This window comes from Sciurus carolinensis, chromosome 18 (assembly GCF_902686445.1).
Source record: "Sciurus carolinensis chromosome 18, mSciCar1.2, whole genome shotgun sequence".
In the NCBI taxonomy this organism is placed as follows: domain Eukaryota; kingdom Metazoa; phylum Chordata; class Mammalia; order Rodentia; family Sciuridae; genus Sciurus; species Sciurus carolinensis.
The window spans coordinates 35,664,073-35,684,161 of NC_062230.1; the positions used below are offsets into that span (position 1 = coordinate 35,664,073).

The 20,089-nt window shown below is 45.0% G+C and overlaps 1 protein-coding gene across 23 annotated transcripts in view; it reads right to left on the reverse strand.

Moving 5' to 3' along the window:
- Positions 1-20,089, reverse strand: part of Rbfox1 (RNA binding fox-1 homolog 1) — a 1,331,252-nt gene that overhangs the window by 30,735 nt on the left and 1,280,428 nt on the right. For 11 of the 23 annotated variants that reach the window (XM_047533387.1, XM_047533394.1, XM_047533403.1 and 8 more), the window contains 2 exons: positions 7,494-7,536; positions 2,833-2,897 (listed from right to left, as the gene is read on the reverse strand). In XM_047533387.1, coding sequence (XP_047389343.1) covers positions 2,833-2,897; positions 7,494-7,536 — 108 coding nt within the window. Of the gene's footprint in view, positions 1-2,832; positions 2,898-7,493; positions 7,537-13,383; positions 13,424-20,089 lie in introns of all 23 variants that reach the window. The other 12 variants (XM_047533388.1, XM_047533404.1, XM_047533385.1 and 9 more) reach the window with 3 other exon arrangements.

Below are 20,089 nucleotides of genomic sequence, written 5' to 3' on the forward strand. Positions count from 1 at the left end.
TTTAATTTGACGAGGGCTTAATTTGTGCTGATAAAAGGTAAAATTGTACCAACGGGGGACATCAAACTTCTTTCCCTTTCAAGAAGGTCTGATGAGTGAATCTCATGATTACAGGGAAAGTTTGTTGCCGTTTTTCTTTTGATCAAATTGACAACCAGTGAGCATTTCCAAAACACTCTCAATGCCTGCTGATTTTCCTTCCTGTGTCGAAGGCGTTTCTTTTCATTAAGAAGGTTATCTCTTTGTCTTCCTGTCTATCTTCCAGAGAAGAGGAGCTCAGAGTCAATGACTACTGATCTTATGCTGTGAGCGTGTAAAAATAATTTATCATCCTGTTGCCCCGAGATAAATTCTAGATACATGGCATCTTTAATACAGATTCAAAAGCTGTTCTGAAAATTTCACATTTTTCCCCCCAAACGTGAGCCTTTATAGAAGGACCTTCTTTCTCCATATCTGCTTACTAAAAATGAGAGGAAGCCCCACTGTTTTAACAGAGACACTTCATAAATCAAACCAGAAATATCATTTTAGGGATTGTTTTCTGGTAATTCATGTATTACTGGATTTACTTCCATGAATAATTCCATGTGTGACAAGGATCTCGCTCACGATAGAGTTAGGGAGGGCTGGTGATCAATTTCCACAGCAACCAAGAAGACCTAACGTGCAAATGTCTCTAATGAACAACAAGAGGCCAATTATGTGGGCGAGAACAGAGTTAGTTGGTTTCTTCAGCTGAAACGGTCCTACTGAATTGGGAATTGCAGAGTTATTAAAGATTTACCAATCCAAGAATGAGGGCACTTTTTCAGAAGTATATACTGCCAATGAGAAATCTTAATAATATTAAAATGACAGATTTTATACATATATTTGCATACACGGTATTCTAAAATGCAGAAAATTATAACTGAATTTTAGATGAATGCAAGTGGAAATGACGAGCTTCTCAAGTAGCTCTATCGAAGAATAGAATTAAACATTGTTTATTTTGTTCAAATGTCTAGATTGGTCTTGTTGAAGGAGGCGATTTTGTAATTTTGTAATTAACCTTTTTTCAACTTGGGGATGGATGCTCTTATACTGAGAAGCAAGATAAACATTCAAAGAAATAAATCCATTTAAGATTCTTATAATTATACAGCAGGCTAAAGTTACTGTGATTATAATTACATACAAAGTGGGTGTTTGAGAATTTAGCATCTAGAGATATTTTCATAAAAATAATTAAGGGTTGTAGCAGAACCACTTCCCAATTGATAACTGCGAATTCTCAGTGTTTGGAATTTAATAGCATTAAGTCTTTTCATTTGTAGAATGATCTTGAGTATTTTGAGATAGTCATCATTTTTATTAGCCTTATTGACCCTGTTTTCCTACTCCAGCATCAGAGTGTATTGAAGATAACAATTTATAGAAAACATTTTGCATCTTGGCAACTGGTTATTGGGTAAGTGGATAATTTATGTATTTACAACTATGTCTTGACAATGGTTTGGATTTCTTTGAAGGCTCCCTAAGCCTCAAGAACTTGTTATGGCTATTTATAAGAAAATAATGCCTGTGACAACCAGACAGCAGATCAAAACTCTCTCTCTCTCTCTCCAAAGAGTCGCTTGTTATGAGCTTATGCATGGGTCTTCCAAGTTCAGCTTTTAAAATTGGGGGGTTAACTTTGCCTCACTAGGTTGCAGAGGAATTCTGTGGCTACAATGAACCACCCACCCATCTTGTGAGAAATGGAATGGAACTGCCGAGAAAGCACACCACAGCAAACCAGATAGGGACTCAATCACCACAGGCCAGGTGGGGGGACAGTGGCGGCCGCCGCATCTCATTGAAGAGTCTAACACGCTGCCCGCTTACCTGTCTGACCCAGCATGCCTCAGCCACACATGCAAATTGTTATCATTATTGTTTTATTCATGAAACATATTTTTAAATTAAAGGAGTCATTACCAAAAATAAGCATCGTCTACAACCTTTGTGCATGCAGAGCATCCGAACATTCACATTTATGTCCTCAGAAAACAGAGCCAGGGAGTTGCATTCAATATGAAAACGCACACTTTGTTTTCTTAAGGCACCTCTACAAAAATAGCTACAGCTTGCTGTTCCAGGAACCAAGTCATTCGTGAGTCCTGGGGAATCAAGCCACCCACACAACCGTTCTGACTTCTGTATTTCTCAGACACACTTGGGTCCCTTCCACTGCCAGTCTTTACATGTGGTGTGCATTGCAAATAAAAGTTGACTTGTGTTTGTAGGATTGGACCCTGGGCATTGCCAGAAAGAATGAACCTCCTTAGAAAAGCCAGAGGCACTTCCCAGTCTTTCATTTTGAATTTAAAAATGCAGGGAGGGAAAGCTTCCCTGTGCATAAGGAGGGAAAGAAGGTGCTTGGAATGTAGGGAGACTGCAGGATCATTCTCTGTGCTTCTCTCCGCTAGCTGACACCATGGATTTACATAGAGGACCACGGGAAGGCTGTGCAGGGAGTGTCCGTGTGCATGTGTGTGCATGTGTGTGTGCACGTGTGTTTGTGCTTGTGCAAGGTGTATGATCACAGGAATAAAGAGATCTGGAAAACAGGCACACGGTGACAGAGTCTTCTTGCCTCCATGTCTGAGCAGAGAGGGTGGGAGTGTGGAATGCACTGGTTGAGATTGCTCACCCTCTGTGCGGCCTGTATACCTTCACCACAGGACCTAACCTCTGGGTGCTTTTCCCCCGGCCATGCATTTTCAGCAAGACTGGAAGAGGGTCTTCTGTCCCATCGACTAAGTTAATTGCCAGTAGTTGTCAAGCACAAGAAGGAAGGGCTCTTACCTGTCACTGTAGGCAGCGGCAGTGGCAGGGGTGGGCTGGGCGTAGCGGTATGCAGCGTAACCACCCTAGAACACAAGGAGAAGGTGACTTAGGGATGCAGAGGAGCCCACCTCAGGGACGCCCAGCGGTGAGACCACACCAGAACAGCGGTACACAAATCTATTGATCTAAAGTCGCAAGGTTAATGAAAGCTTAGTATCAAAGCAGAAGTACCGAACACAGGAGAGAGAGGGGTTGAAACCAGTCCCGCTGCTTGTTAAAGGTTAGCGTGTGCCCGAAGAAGAACCCAGGTCCCCTCTGAAGGCGATACCTGCATGTTAATGGCGATTGCCTGGGCAGGAGGGTGGCGGGTTATTTAAATACTCTGGGCTGAACACATTGGACTGAACTTTCCAGATTTTCAAACTTGACCATGGTTTACCTGTATTTGTTAGATATTAAATTTTATTCAATCAATCCTTTATTATTTCCTTATAAAAAATCAAGTAAACCCTCCCAAGTCTTACTTTCATAGTTATTGTAAAAATCAGATACCCCTTTGGTTGAAAGCTTACTAGTAACTGGTTGCATATGTGGTCATTTAACCATGAAGGCTACTGAAGAGGACTGTCCTTGGATTTCTAAATGTTGCATAAGTCATATAAAAATGAATCGTGAGCACATCTCTAAAATTCTGTTTTGGTCTAAAAATATCAAACTGCTATGTGGCTCCTAGGTTCAGATGGGGAATGCAGTGTGGAAATCATGATAAAGTCTTCTAATTTGTAAATAAAATCATTAAGAGAGAAAAAATCAGAAAAGAAGAAATAATTAACATTTAGTTGCATGTACCAGTAATTGCAATTGTTCAATTAAGCAAAGAGGACGAGCAAATGGGCATATTCAAAAGGAATTGTGTTCAGTGGAGCTTTGATTATCAAACTGTGAAAGGAACCGAGCTTCCTGCTCAGTGGACCACAGCGATATGTCAACCACTGTGGACCACCTTAGCACAATTAACAAACACAATCCAGTTTCCCTGAAAACACAGGGACTGCTCAGGTTCTAATTAGAATGTATAGTCCCATAATCCTGAGGGACGCGCTCTCACCCTCACCATAAAGGGGCAACTCAGAACAGAATGGCGTGTCAGAGGCCATCTAACAGTCAAGTCCCAAGGGCACTGTGATGTCCTGACATTCATCCTACTTTCAGGGAAAACTAAATAAGAGGAGAGGAGGTAGGTGAAGCGGGGAAGCTGTCTCAATATTTCCTATTTCCTTCTAGCCACAGCTGACTTGCAGAGTAGCTTGCAAAACAACTCGAAACTGCTAGTTTATCCTTAAAAAGTTCATGCTTTGGCTCAGACTGGTGAAGACACATCTGAGACATCCTGACAAATAATCACCAATAATTTGGAGCCAGTATTTTTTTAAACAACCTCCCTTATAAAAACAAAGGTCTTAGCTAGACACCACCTGGTGTTCCAAACACCATGTTCTCTAATTAGGAATGGGGAACTCATTAAATGTGTCGGGGAGTCATAAAACCAAAGCCGTTGTCATCCTAGTGCTGAGTCCGAGATGTGGAGTGATGGGCTGAGGAGACATAAGGTCACTGGATTTCTGGAGCCTTTCTTTTCATCTGCTTGTTCATCTCCTTGGATTTCTTGATGTGTACACAAAGATACAGGTGTACGAGTATGCATATTCAACTTAATGAGGGGGAAGGGTCTAGAGCTCATTGGCCAGCTGATTGTTAGGTGGCATTAGCTGCAGCTGGCTGACAACTGAGTGGAGAAAAAGTGTGTGTGTGTGTGTGTGTGTGTGTGTGTGTGTGTGTGTGATTCTCTTCTCCAGAACAATAAAAAAATTAGCATAGGTTTTTTTTTTAATCAGGTGCTATGTAAATTATGATTGCATGACTAGGCTTTTGGTGCCAGCAAAGATTGCTAGCAATGTCCTGTTGGCAAATGCCCCTGTTTGAATGTCACTTATCTCCCTAACTTCTGCAATCCTTTCAGTCAGAGGAAGTAGGTAGGAAGTTTGCTAAATGGGAATGACTGTTATAGTGCAAGTAGAAAACATAAAGAACCTCCCTAGGTTGATACCCATCACGGGGACACAACTTGCGGGTCTGTACACATGGAATCCCACAACACAGATGTGATCATCCGTGAAGATCTGGGAATGCTCTCTATTGTGTACATTTGCATATGTCTTCATTCACTTCCGTCAGTGCAGGTGAGAAGACTTTGACCTTGATCAGAGGTCTCCTCGCTGTCCAGTAGCCACATGTTAATGACAGAATTGCCCTGATCCCTGCTATTTGCCATCCTAGCCCATAGCCCTAAGTGTCCATGGACACTTGGAATGTGGGCAGTGTGACTAACTGAATATTTAATTTGCTCGATTTTATGTAATTTGAGTTTGAATGTAAATAGCCACATGCAGCGGGTGGCTGCAGTACCGGATAGTACCAGTCTAAGTGGCTCCTGAAATATGCAGTCATCGTGGTGAAAGGGTTAAGTGGCTTGATACCTCCATCCTTCTATGCTACCTTGTCTTCCTCGCCAGTTTTCTTCTGCATGAACACGTGAGGGGAACAGCACATTGTGCCTTAACTCAGTGTATGTGTGCATACACTGCAAAATGATCAAAAATACAAACTGCTTTAATTTGCCTTTTTAAAAGGTGACTCGAATCAAGAGTATTGCTCTCTATTTTGCTGCCTTCTGAGAAGAGCAGCAGCTGTTGCCTGACTCTGTGTCTCAGAGAGGAAGTCTCTCTTCTCTTCGAGGTTACCAACCCTGTTCATGCTGAATCTGGTCCTCCCAGACCTCATGACAAAATCAAGCCATTGACAAGTAGATTTTTCCTGCCACCAAACCACAGGAAAAGGGAAAGACACACACCACATTGTTCTATTCATCCTTGTAAAAAACTTGTAAAAAACATACTCATTTTTTACTTTGGGCAGCAACATGTAAACAGGACTTTATATCAAAATAAGATTTGAGTGGACACCATCACCAAAGGTAGGCCTCCAGAGAAACCCGCTCTCATAGACTGAGATGGTTGCTCTCTCAGTGAATCCTGGAGGCCCCTTGGTGTAGCCCAATGCTGAGGACCTCAGATGATGCTCTGATAAAGCATTTTCAAAACTGTGCCCGTTGAAACATTACTGGTGGTAGGAAAAGGAAAGATTCCATACCAAACAGGTTGGGGAGGTGCTGGGTTACACTAGATGAAGCAGGCTATTCCACCTGTGGAGTTTTGGAGATCCAAACTGAAGCAAATTGATGAACTACTCAAGGTAGTTTGGTGGTGGAAACCAAACTCTTCACCTTAGACTATACTTTCTGCAAAAAAGGAGGTTCTAAAGGCCAAATAATGAGTTCATTAGGAAGAGAGGTAAACCTTCATGTGTTGGAGCAGGGATGTGCTCCTGGGTAGGGTGCATGCTTCCTTCAGTACCAGGGCTCGGACAGCACCAAGGGCCTGACCACAGACGGGCTTTCTCCTCTCAAGGTGTCGCCACGGGTCTGGACTCACTTTGTGCCAAGCAGGTATATTTGTATACACACAACTCAAATTGTATTCAGTGTGCTAACATTTACAAGAACATTTGGAAAAGGGGAAACTTTTAAAAAAATACCAGTCATGATTCTTTAGTTAGTCTGTATTATACCTTCAGCTACTTGTGAAGTCTGGCAACAGAAATCCAGTTTTCTTGAAATGTGATCCCTAAAAGTTGATATCAGGGATCTTAACTTGTTTGCCTCTTCCTAGGTCCAAGTACCCCTTTTCCATATTTGTGGGTTATAAAAGTTTTGAAAAATTTAAATCGGATCAATCTTCGTGGCTAAAAAAAAAATAATCAGAACCTTACTAGTTGACTTACTACTGAATAAAAATGGGGATTGCAGGTGACAGGAAACTCATGTAATAAAGTTCCCATGAATCATCCTAGGTTTGATATTCATCTTTCATTTTATTTGACAGTTTCAGTGTTAGTAATAGGCCAAATCTGGAGACTCCGTCAGCAACAGATGTGGTGATTCTTTTTTTCTTCCTACAAATTCAGTCACTTGGGCCTTCATTTGGGGGTTGCTTCCACAGTGAGAAACAAGGTTTGAGAGCTAGGCAAGGGTGAAATAAATTCCTGATCAGTTACTACAAAACCAGGGAGGGTTGTTAAATGTTAGCTCTGCTCAGCCCGTGTTGGATATAGAAGGTTTCTGAGATAAACACTCCAGTGAACTCCAAGAAGGTACTAAAAATACGACTCAGGCAATTGGTTCAATGAGACCCTCTAATTGCTTTTTTTTTTTTTTTTTTTTTTTTTGCTAAATTTATATTAATTGAGTCCAGATAAAGCCAAGAAATGAAGAGTTGAGCTTAGACCTCCAATTTGACACGCTTGTGATCCGGCCAGGTTCATGGCGGTGGCTGGCTGACCTCAGACAGGGAAATAGCACCAGCCCAGTCATGGACCTCTCTGAAGACATGGGGGTGACCACCTCTAACCTAGAACTCACGTCAAAACTGGAAAATTCAGCTAGCCTCTCCTCCTCCTGTGTTAGAGGGTGTTTCCCCTCCCCAGAACTGTCTGGTTAGTAAGGATCTCACAGCAAACCCACAACAGAGTGATGAGTTGTTCCACCAGTTGGGATTTCATACCTGCAGTAATTTATTGCCATACACAGGCTCTTGATACACTACTCTATAAGGAAACAGAAATGCAATGTTTTCAATGCAAAAATGAAATAAATAAAAGAAGATGCATAAGTCAGACAGATTCCAGAGCAATTCATTTACAAGTTTGCTTCTCTGAGGTCACCGAGGCAGGGGAGTGACCCACTAGCTCAAAGGGGGAACCAGGCTTTGCCAAACACTCGTAGCTGCAATCTTTGTTGCGGAGACGGCCAAAGAAGGCTGAGATCAGGATCCATGTGCCTTACTTGTATTTGGGATCTAATCTGTGCTTATTTTTAACATTCTTTTTTTTTTTCTTTTGCGGTACTGGGGACCGAACCCAGGGCCCTGTGCTTGCAAGGCAATTACTCTAGCAGCTGAGCTATCTCCCCAGCCTCTGTGCTTATTTTCAAAGAAGGTAAAACGATACTTTCATGGCTTTTCAACTTGGCAAAACACAACCCAATGGTTTGAGCTCATTACTGCGAATTTGTCTCTTTATCTCATGACGGGAATTCTCCTGTATACCTTGAAGATTTAATCTTGAGACTTAATTTTTTAGGCGCTATGACACAGAAGCAACCACAACTGTATCAATAGCTTTACTTGCTAATAATAGCAACTAATAACAAAGCAAAATTGCATTTCGGGAACTCATGACTCACACCGAGGCTACCAAACCTACTTTTAGTATACTTGACTGGAAAACCTATGCATGGTGTGTTTAAAAGAGCTGCTATTCACACACAAGTCCCTCACGTATCACTTCATTGAAATCTAACGCTGACAAGGTCTCAGTAGACCCTGTATAGACTTGGAACCAATGGGGAATGTGAGTTCTTCACAAGTGATCTTTCCTGCATGTGGTTTGAATTTAAAGAGAAACTCTCTACTTCCAAAGAAGACATCAAGAGCTAGGGCATTTTGAGGGATTTAGGCACCTGCCCTATAAAGGTACGCATATATTCTTTTCTTACATCATCTGGTTTTTCCTTCAATTTTATTTAACCTCGCCATTGAAGTGCAGATCTAAGCCTGTGGAGCTCTTCCAAAGTCCTCTGTCCACCTGGGCGGATCTCACGACCTATCCAGATGTTTCCATACGGCCGTGACACTCCCGTGTCCTGCCATCCCTAAATGTCCATCCTCTTACTTCTCACCCTCCTCCCTTCCTTTCTTTGTTGTGGTTTTCAAACTTTGCAACAACTTTAATCGGCTGGTTCAGTGCTTGAGCGTTGACTCTGGAGCCAGATCATTGGGGCTTCACGCTTCAGGGTCAGGAAAGACTATGAGATGAATTATTTCATCTCTTTTCTGAAAAGAAAAAAAATTCCTCTTCTCAAAAGCGTGGAGGTGATGCACTCTCTGCTCCCTGGGTGTGTGAGAGGAGGGACACAGCGGCACTGCTGAGCACCTTGGTTCTCGCACAGAGGACGCTGTGCAAATTGATGGACTTTTGTCGCCCCATAATGACAGAGGGCAGCCAGCCTCAGGCTGACCACTCCATGACTCTTGCTGAGAGCAGGGTCTCAAGAGCAAAGACTTGCTTTTGCATTTGGAGAATTCCCACTTTCCAGCATCCCCAAAGCCAGTGAAGCTTCTCTTTCCTGACCTCAAACATCAGTGGAATGAGGCCACCTCTTTGTCTAAGATATGGGGATGACAGAGTGACATGATGCAGAGAGAATTGTGTCCAGCCATACTGTCAGCCGGAAACTCGCTCTAACAGAATTCAGGAATGGTACAAACCTGCACTGCTGTGTCACTGAGACACCTCCTCCAGGAAGCCCTCGGGCTGCACTCAGGAAACCCAAGCACCCTTATGTGACAGGAGCACAGTTCACATTGACATAGGGTACCTTCCTTCCTCTCCCTCTGCCTCCCTCCTTCCTATTGCCTGGTTCATAGCTATCCTTCCCCAGTTTCTACCAATAATTTGTCATAATTTTTTACAGCTCTCCTCCTGTCCCTCTTTGCATTTCAATCTCTTTGCTCAAAACCCACACATGCCCTTTGCCCTCTTCCCGGTGGGTGTCAACACGAATCCTGCTGACGCTCAGACAGGCAATGCTCCTTTGCCCTTCTTGACTCTTTCCTGGCCTGCAGGGACCTGCAGCATCCTCACAAGTATAGCAGAGGGCCCCTGGGCCTAGGCAACTTGAGTCCGCAACTCCGGCCTGTGGTGTGCATCTCACCCCTACTGTTATTTAATTATATCCTTTAACTTGACACACTGTTTAATTGAAATGAGTTTGTTTAAATACGCACCACTAGGCAGTAATAGTTACCTTACAGATCTGATATGCTAGTAAAATATTAGACTCCCATCTTTTCAAGCCAAAGTGTGGTGTGTGTGTTGCGTCCTCCGGTAGAAGGGCTCAGGCGAGACCCTAGCTACTCTCCCTGCTGACTCAGCCACCCCACATCATCCACCGAGGAGCTGTCCCCCGGGCCTGCGTGTCTCCAGGTGACCAGGGCAGGCTTCTCCTGAGGGCTCAGCTCCTGGGGAGGGCAGAGCCTCTCCTTTGCCCCGCTTTCTACCCTAGTGTCTGCCCGATGGCATCTCTTAACACGATGACCCCTCTGGCAAGGTCAGGTCTTCCTCCCCCCCTACTCCTCTCTTCCCCACAAGGTTAAGAGGGACAATTCGAGAGAGGAGGCTGTGGCTTGCCAGTTGCAGGGATCACAGGCGTCCTTCAAACCCTTCATGCTCTGGCAAGACTAGGAAGCTGGGGGGTTCCGACATCCTATGGCAGGATGGAAAGGCCCGTGGCGAGGGTCTCCAGCCCACTTGCCGTGGCTGCTGCCGAGCTGCTGGGCTGCGCTGTGGGGGCCGAGGGGTGACAACAGGAGGGATCTGAGCGGACCCTGGCCTGCCTTGCCCAGAGGGAGCCGAGGTGCAAACACGCCATTCCTCCCAGGAACACTAAAAGGAAACGAGAGGCCAAGAGTGGGGGTGCACGCCTGTGATCCTAGAGGCTCGGAGGCTGAGGCAGGAGGATCTCAAGTTCAAAGCCAGCCTCAGCGACTTAGCAAGGCCGTAGGCAACTTAGCAAGACCCTGTCTCAAAATCAAAAATAAAAAGGGCTGGGGATGTGGCTTGGGGGTTAAGCGCCTCTGGGTTCAATCCTCAGGATCCCCCCCCCCCAAAAAAAAGATATAAGGGGTTTAAGCCCATTGGAGATGACTAATTCTTCTAACACATAACCCAGGACCTCTCAAAGTTTGCCCTAAATCTATTTATTATCACTAATTTTTAATGAGATTGAAGGTGTAAGCCAAAACTTTCTTTAACTAAAATGGGACTTCACGTGACTTTCAGGGAATCCCTTACAGTGCCGAGCCTTTGAGCCGCGGAGCACTGGGGGCATCTCCACCTACAGAAAATGCTCCGGGCAGGCAGTAGGAAGAAAGGTTTAAGCGCATCTATTCAAGACGATCATCAGCTTCTAGCCAGGGTGCCTCTTGCTCCTTAGTTCTCAATGGCAGGAAAAGTTCACACGGTTTCTTAACCTTCAATGAGCAGAAGGCCATCTATGAGCCCTGGCCAGTGGCATAGCTCACTACCGTCCTGCACACACACCTTGGCAGTCAGATGCCAAAGTTGTCACCTCACACTAAGCGAAATGTTTAGGATGGTCTGCAAGATCCCAGCGCCTTTGGGAGACAAGCCAGAAACATGGGCTGGACAAACAGAGCTCTAAACCCACATCTCAGCAAGCTTTCCCTCATCTCGTCGCATACTCAAAACTGTCCCCTGGGAAAAAGTAAATCTTAGTGTCTTTGAAAGATGAACGGTGGGGAAATGATTTGAAAATGTTTGGGGACCTCAAGGGGTGACCTGCAAAGCAGGAGAGGAAGGGTTCTCACAGCCCAGACAGGTGGCAGTGTGAGACGGGAAGAGAGGCCACCCTCACACCAGCCTCACCCAGGTGCCTCCGGGGACTGCGCCACTCAGCCCACGCAAACCTGCTGGGTTTGTGGGAAACAAAGGTTCTGAAGGGTGCTCAAAGCTCCAAGGGATGGTTTTGTGGCTTCCCTCCCTCTCTTGGTAACCTGGCATAGATGGACACCTGACCCTCTCCTGTGCCCTCTCTGTGTCCTACCTGCCCGGATCTTCTGAGGGAGCCTCAGACCCAGCCCGTGCACACTCCTGGTCACCTGCTCTACCAGTCTGTCCTTCCTGTGGCATTCCTACAGTCCCTACATTCTGGTAGTTTCTACTCCCTGTTAAACAAGAATCTGTGGGGCAAGGAACAGGTAGGGGTTTTAAATTGGCAAAGGTGGCACAGATGAATGATTCAGCAAAGTCGTGTTTTAACATAGGAAGAAACCAGCCACAGGGAAATGGGTACTCCATAAAGGATGGATGAATTACAATGACGTGTATGTCTACAACGAGACCCAGGGACACACATTGATGGAAATAGTCTTCTTTCCAGGGGATTTTATATTTTAAATTTCTCCATCCCTCATCTACACCCCTGTTTCCCAAGTTAAAACATCAAATAATAATAAAGCCCTAAATTCAGTTATACCGACTATCGTCCCTTCATGTGCGCGATCTCCCTTAGAACACATGGAGGCAGAAGGCGTGAAGTTTGGGTTCATAAGTACCTTAGGATGAGGCCAGCTCTGCCCTGCTTGGTCCCCACCTGTCTTAGCATCTAAAATGGCATGGACCAAAATTCTGGGCAAAGAGGATGTGCCAAGGAGCAGTTTAAGTCACACAAAAAATGGAAATGGGTCGTTAATGGAGTTCATAAAGAACATGTAGTTGGCTCATTTTATTATAGGAAAATAAAACCCATGGATGATGGTAAATATAATGCATAATAGAACTCCACTAAGTCCATCCTTGATGGAGATTAATACTACGTCTCAAAACTGCACTGATCTGAAGTTCAAGAGGAATAAAATTAAATAACCAGTGTCTTTCTCATTTTCTGAGAAATGGCATCAATTTGATCAGAAATATAGTTTTATTTTTCTTTGTTATCTAGTCTATAAAACAACAAATATGATTCCACTGACTTATTTGAGGCCATTAGTAATAAAAATTATGTGATTTCAAGAATACCTCCCCAATACTGTCCACTTACTTCCAATTGTGTTTGTTCCAAGTAATTTTCACAAAACTGATGTTTGTATTCTCACATGGGAGAAAAAATACTTCTGGGGGAATTTAGGCAAGTTTAATCATGGCCCCAATAATGAGCAACATCCTATTCTCTTCCAAAGAGGAAAAGTTTGACAGAGTGGTATCGATTACCAAAGTCAGATAACTGTTTTGGGGAGATAGAATAAAAGTTAAAAGAAAATAATGAATTCATGCTCAAGTCCACGTACAGTTTCATGGGAAATTTAGATGTTTCTTGGCAAAATCATCCATGTTCAGAGAGAGAAAGAGAGACTCTTCCTAGGGCTGTTATGATAAATTAATTATATTTATAAGGAAAGCATCAAAAATAATAGCCATGAAAATACCGTTTAACCCTCTGCAGCTGGTAACTCCAACTCTTCTCCGGAATATTGTCCTGAGAACACTCAGATTATATTGAGAACACTAGAGACAATTTCTTGGGGGATGGGGTCTTTCATTGGGCACGGGAGAAGTGCCACCTTTTTGGGGGGAGGTGGGAAACTGTGTCAATTCTGAAGCTGACTGAGGAGTTAATTCCCCTCGCACAGTGAGGGAGGCTTCCCATGAGCTCAGGAGCAGAAGTCCTTCTACCTGGGAGCAGCCCCAGGGTTCTTTCCTCCAGACCTGGGAGACGAGGTCTGACCAGATCACTTGGAAGCTTTTGCAGCAAACTTGTAAAAGGAATGACTCTGGTCAGAAACAAGGACAGCATGCACGTTAATGAATACTTACATAAATGTCTGCACCATAAAATCCATCCTGGTAAACAACACTGCAGGGTGCACACACAAAGAGAAACATCCATATTAGTGCATTTCCCCATGCGGACACGCCAACCCCTGCATGGGCCAGGTTAGTCTGGTCACGAGATCCGAAACACAGGAACCCAGGAGAGTTTTCACACTGGTTAAGGAGGTTGGAGACAGCATCGGTCGATCACACCAGGACACTTAGGCTGGGGTTCAGGGTTGGTCCAGAATCGGCACATTTGGCTGGGCACCACACTTCCTTACTCTCTCGGGAGGAGGTACAGAAATGTGCAACTTGGAAATGCAAAGAGGATCGACATGTCTTGTGAGCAGCCCATACAGACATGAGCATCTTAAGAGAGCAGAGTTTGCAGTCAAGTCATAGAGCTCCCCGCAGAACACAAAGCAAAACATTCGTGTAAAAATAGGATTGCAAAGGGGAGACATACCGAGAGTAGCGCTGGGACTATGGGTCTGAGCTGCAGGGCCCTCGGGAGCCAGGCAGGCTGGACTGCTGCATTTGGTGATTCTGCCAGCCATGCTTTCATGACAAATGTAGGAGAATATCTCTAGTCATATGTGTGAGCATGTGTATGCGTGTGCAAGCATATTCTGTGCATGAGTGAATGTGTTGGTATGTACATGTGCATAGGAATGCATGTGTGAACCTGTCTCCATCATGCCCTGTGTCTAAACAAGTGTGCATCTTTATGAATGTGTGTTCATATCTGCGTATCTATGCATGTGCTCTTACACAAACGCGTGTGTTGTATGCATGTGTATATTTGTTCATTAATTAGGTTCAGATTCAGACTATGTGAAGGTCCACATTTTGACTCAACAAACCCAAACTCACAGGAGTCCTCTGATCACTGCCCATACATAGACATCATCCCAGAGAGGAGGGATTTCCAAGGGGAAGGAAGTGACCCTGCACTTCCTCAGATAAAGCAGCTCATAGCTCTGTGATCGTGGGAACCTGGCTGAAATTTCTCCTAAGTGTTACAATGGTTTGATGAGACTCACATGCACCCTGCAGACCTCAGAGATGTTGGTGAGAACCACCAGGTGTCTAGAATTAAAAAAGTGTATATTTCTAAATGTCTGTTTTTCAGAGGATGGTGGTTGTTATTAATAACTTTCTCTTATAGCCTCCCAGGAAGTTTCTAGATGATTTATGATTCTGGCAGAGGACCAGCGAGCCCTGTTGTGAGATGGCGCCAGGCTCTGACACCACAGGATTCCAGGAGAGCGGCCCCACAAGTAAGCCAAGAGCACTGAGCTGAGAGCAGGCGCCCAGGCCCCACGCACACGCGCACGCCACGCACACACACGCCAGCGACACTGGTTTGCTGGAGAACACAGCAGTGTCTTCTTAGAGCCTTTTTGAGTCGATCAGCTAAACCCCAACTGCCATTATCCTGAAAGTGTGGCAGGGATTTCACACGCTAAGGAGGTTGGTAGGAACAGCACCCGGCTGTCGTTCCTTTGATCCGGGAGGGCTGCAGTTCACGAGAGCCCTTGTCAAGCAGCGGAAACCCCTAATCCGCGATGCTGAGGCGTGCAGCATCCTGAGCTCAGCTTTGAATTCCCTTTCAACATTTCCAACATAAAAAGGCAGCGTCTGTTGGGGGTCAGGAGGCAGGGTCAGCCTCCGCCACCGGGACGTGGAACAGATCTGATGGAATAGGCAAGCAGCAAATATTTAGTGTGGGCCCCAAATCACAGAACTGGTGGTTCAGCCTCGGCAAGGTAACCAGGGTCCCAACCCTTCTCCCTGCCATGCCTCTGCGCATGCTCTTGCTGGTGCTGCAGATGCCTTTTCTCCAAGTACCCGCACCCACAAATAAGGATCATCCCTCAAGGGCCAAAGGAGACAGGAGACACATGGGTACTCAGGTCCAATGGCAGCCTCCCCAATCAACAGCACACTGCCTGGTGCAAATTACTTAAGATGTCTAAGCTTCATGTACTCATCTGCAAAATGGGAAGAGACCAGTCAGGGTCCACTTCAAGGCACGCAGGGCGCATGCGTGCAGGACTTCCTGAGCCCGAGGCTTGCAAAGTAATCAGCTGCATGCATAGCACCATAGCTCCAAATGGAACCCTCTCTGTGACCCAATTTCAGACCCTCACTTGAGCTACACATCAGTGCCACTTCAAATTGAAGGTATTGGTGCATGCACCCCACATGGCCTTAAGAAGCTACAGTCAAAGGTTCTCTCAGTGTCCCCTCTCTTCATGCCTGATCCGTTAGTTTTTGCCTACAAGATGTATAATAACTGTTCAGTGAGTTGCTACCATATTTTAAGTGGGAGCTTGGACATCTGGAGGTGGCAGAGGGTGACAGAGGATGATTTCTTTAACAATTCCAGACAGAACCACTAATGGGCCAGGAGGGAGCCTGGGGTCCCGGGGTGCCTCTACTTTGGCTGTGCACCAACCGTAGCTGCTGTCCATGGGTGGGGGGAGAAGATAAAGTTCAAAACCAAACCTTGAACCAGGAGACCAGCACAAGGGACTAGACAGGAAGCAATCCAGGTGTGAACAACATTAATGAAAAAAATACTAATTTGTATTTAAATATGAGAAACAATGCCCTTTTCTAAAGGTAGGTAGGATCTAGTCTGTCTCTGATCTTTTATGAATAATGGAGAGAAAAACCAAGCCTAGTCCCTGGGCACCCCCCCCCCCGAGGTTTATCTCCAGAGGGTTCCCTCCTTCCAGGCCCTGCCCTCTGCTGTGAGTCATAGAAAATTATTTGGGGGGCTGTGACATCCCAAATTTATGATACACTAAACCTAAGAGAAGCTGCGATCTACTTTTCTCACGTCGATAAATCTAAACAAACTGAACAGGGTGCCGTCTCTGTGCAAGGGAAAGGTTTACGGTACTCCCAGCTTGAGCTGAGTCTGCCTCACCGAGTTTAAGGGCAGCGGAGTCCACAGTCACCGCCACACACATGAACAGAACCCTGCGAGGCTCGATGCAGGAGAGAGGAAGAGGCGCCCGGCCCGTACTAGGCCCAGTGGCCAGAGCTGTCTGGCTCCTTGGAGGGCCTGGAGGAAGGGTGTCACTCTAGCCGCAGGGCCTTCACAAGCCATCAGAATGTGGGAACTTCATGGAGAGAAGTGTTCCAAAAATTCTAGCTGCTTTTATAAGCCACACGGGGAAGGGCTTGCTTTTTTTTTTTTTTTAACCAAGTTCAGCACATGCAGGGTGCAGACAGCAATGAGGGAGGGGGTGGGAGAGTCAACTTCATGACGACCCTAGATACTGGGGAGCCAGTGTGGCCATTCTTGTCGGCGGGGGGAATGAAGCCGCCCAGTGAAATGTCTTGTGTTTTTCTCCTTAGTTATGACTTGTGGTCACACACAGGCACCACGGGACAGTCCCTGGCCTCACTGCGTCCTCCTGGCACCCCCATGCCATGGACGATGCTACCATCTCCTCTTTAGACATGAAGGAGCAGAAACAAAGAGAGCTATACTGGTGTGGCTGGGATCCTGGCCCAGGGAGTCTGGCCGCACAGCCCAAACTCTTAACGACATGGCAGGCATCGGTGGTCAAACTGGAACATGCATCCGACCGAGTCCCCTGGAAGATAGACTAAAACACAGATGGCTGGGCCCCGTGCCCAACCCAGAGGTTCTGATCCAGTCCATCTGGATGGGGAGGGGCATCTAAGAATTTGCATTTCTAACAAGTAACAGGTGATGTTGATGCTGCCTGTTCAAGGGATAAGAGAATCAGTGCTGTCCGAAACCGCATCCCCAAGCGTTACTCCATGTGTGAGATGGAACGGAAGCCCAGCCTCCTAGGTCCTATTCTAAAGGAATCGCTGGGTATGGGAAAGCTTTTACAAAAGTCTCATACTATTTTCAAGAATGTGTCCAAATACATATGTGAAGCCTCATCAAACAGGTGCACTTAAAATATCAGATAGGTAGGGAAATAAGAACTGGAGTCCACGTCTGGGATGTAGCAATAGATAAACCACAACTCAGCCACCAGAGAAGAGGGGTCAGCATGCATTGAACAGGTGCCATCCTATTTTAATGCAGAGATGGTCTGTCTAGTCATGCAAAGGTAATTGTATTGCTTGTCAATCACTTTGGGGGCTGCAATATGCTTTTGCAAGAACATAATGCAAATGCACATCTCATTTTCTTAGAAAAGTAATAGCAGTGGTTAAATATTTGGATGAATGCAAGCAGGGGATGATTGTACTATAGCAAATTAGTTTACTTAAAAAAAAACAGAAAAAGGAAAGAAGGTATAGGATGCCCCAAACTATACAATCTGTTTGTGTAATATAATATACACCAACCACAAATACATTTTTGTAGGAAAGGCTATTTAAAACTTCTCTACCCTCCTGCCCCTTCCAACAGAAAAATAAATTAAATTTTTGAATGTGTTCAAATATAGCTATTTTTGAATGGCTATCAGGTGGATCCATAAACTCACTCATATTTGTTGGAATTGTGTGTTTGTACACAAACACTTTCCGAAGGAAAATGCATATTTATAATCATAGTATCCAAGGCATCTATGAAATCTACTCCCTTCCCCCACCAAAGCTTGAAGAACTACTGGTCTATAGTGTTTGTCTATGCATCCACTCAATTGAGAGAGGTTGCTGGCTAAGAATCTGAGTTTAAAAAAAAAAAAACACTAAAAATACCCCCTCACACACACACACACACACACACACACACACACACACACAATGCTACAGAGAGTTTTGGAAACTATTCTGAGGAACTTTTGTTCCAGAGGTTCATATTAAATGAAAAAGTTCTTCAGCAGCAGATAAAACAGACACTCAGAAAAATAAAATCAGAAAGTATGCCTGGTTTACAGAAAAATGTCTCCTGATCCCAGAGATGGGGCACAAGGGCTGTTTTAGGACTTAGTGTTAAAGCATTCCCAAAGGAGCTATTGGCGGGTTTCACTCTTGCCCTGACCAACTTTATGATGTTTCCCCAGGGATAATACCACCTCTTTCTTAGACCCAAACTGACCCAGAGTCTCCTCAAAATAGTGTCCAAAGTCACTTTGGAAGCTGTATGTAGAAGTATTATGATTAAATAATGAGGAAGTACAGAGTATCTTGCTTAAAGGTACCCAGAGGAGGAAGACCAAAACCCTGCAGCTAATGCTGGATGCTTAGGCTTAGAATATAAAAGAAACCCCTTGCAATGATGCCTAACACCTAACAGGTAGTTTCTCCCAAATATGAGTCATGGAAAGAGGGAATAGACATTGTGGGTTTGCTATCAAAATTGAGTTTAGGAGAAATATGGAAAACCTCATCCATTCCACTGAGACTGTACACTCTTTGAAATCTTATTCTCAGTTGCTATCAGTCATAAAAAATTCTGAGCACCTCTGTCCAAAACCATCTCTGTGGGTTGGGGATAATGGAGGTCTGTGAATAGCAGCCCACCAGCAAAGAGGTAAATCATACATAAAGTCAGAGATGTAGAATTTGCCCACGAACTCAGCACAGGCAGAAGGCACCAAGGAAAAGAAGAACATAGACCACTAACAAAAAGTCAGTCACTATATCAACGCCAGCAAAGCAGCTGCAGGCCACCAGACTTGAGCCCAATGCGGGTTGCTGAGCTGTGACCGTATGAGCGTCTTCCTGTTCCACCCTCTCTCAACCCTGGGGGGCAGGAGCTCCATTCTTCACTCTCCTACTAATGAAACTGTTCAGAGACTCAATAAGCTCCCTAGAGTCTTTGCGGGACTGGGAAAAATCCCAGGCACACTATTTTCTATATCATCACCCACTTGCATCCAGTTCAGGCTGCAACCAACAATGAGTTGGCTGGTTGGGTTTAGGGTTTTCCACCTGTTCTTAGGTCCAGGTCCAGGGCACAGTGCTTGCCCCAGGAGACATGACCAAGTATGATGTTCCCAGAGGTTTCTATTTATGCATGTAAAAGAAAACAGAATAGGGTCTCTTCACAACCCACATTCTTCACCTGCTGGGAGGAATGGGAAATGAATGAGAGAAAGGGCATCTGTTCATGTCACTTTCTTAATGAGGGATATCTCTGAGGGTCATCCAGGGTTCCAGAAAGGTAACTATGTAGGCTCCATGAGGCATTCCCAATGTCCCAGGAGAGAAAAATATAGAAACCACATGACCTAGGAAAAACTATAAAAATTTTGGCTGGAATTTTGTAACAATACAGATTCATATTGAATGCTTCATGAAGATATGTGTTCCATTGTGACAATAAGCAAGATAAATTCTTCCTTAATAAATGCAGTTTACTAGGTGAGGTCTTAGAAAAGATGGAGACCACTGCGTGTGGGACAGAATCAAGGATCAAGATCTCAAGGGTGCATTTAGGAAAGGATGTGACATAAGCGTGTCCCTTAACTCTTCTCTTTGGGCAAGCCCTGTCTGAACACCCAGGCTGGGCTAGGGACCCTTCCTTGGTGCTCATGCCTATTGCAAACGTTAGCCTGTACGTCAGCTCCTACCCCAGCTGGAAGGAGCGCCTCTGCAGGTGACCGTGATCTCTGCATCTTTCATGCACAACAAGGGCAGGAAGCATGGTCCGGGCTGAGCGTTGGATGTCGAACTGAACAGGGCTGGAGAAAGATGTCAGTCAAACCTAGAAAGCTTCCTCCAGGGGAATTGGGAGACGAAGGCTATAGGAAATCCA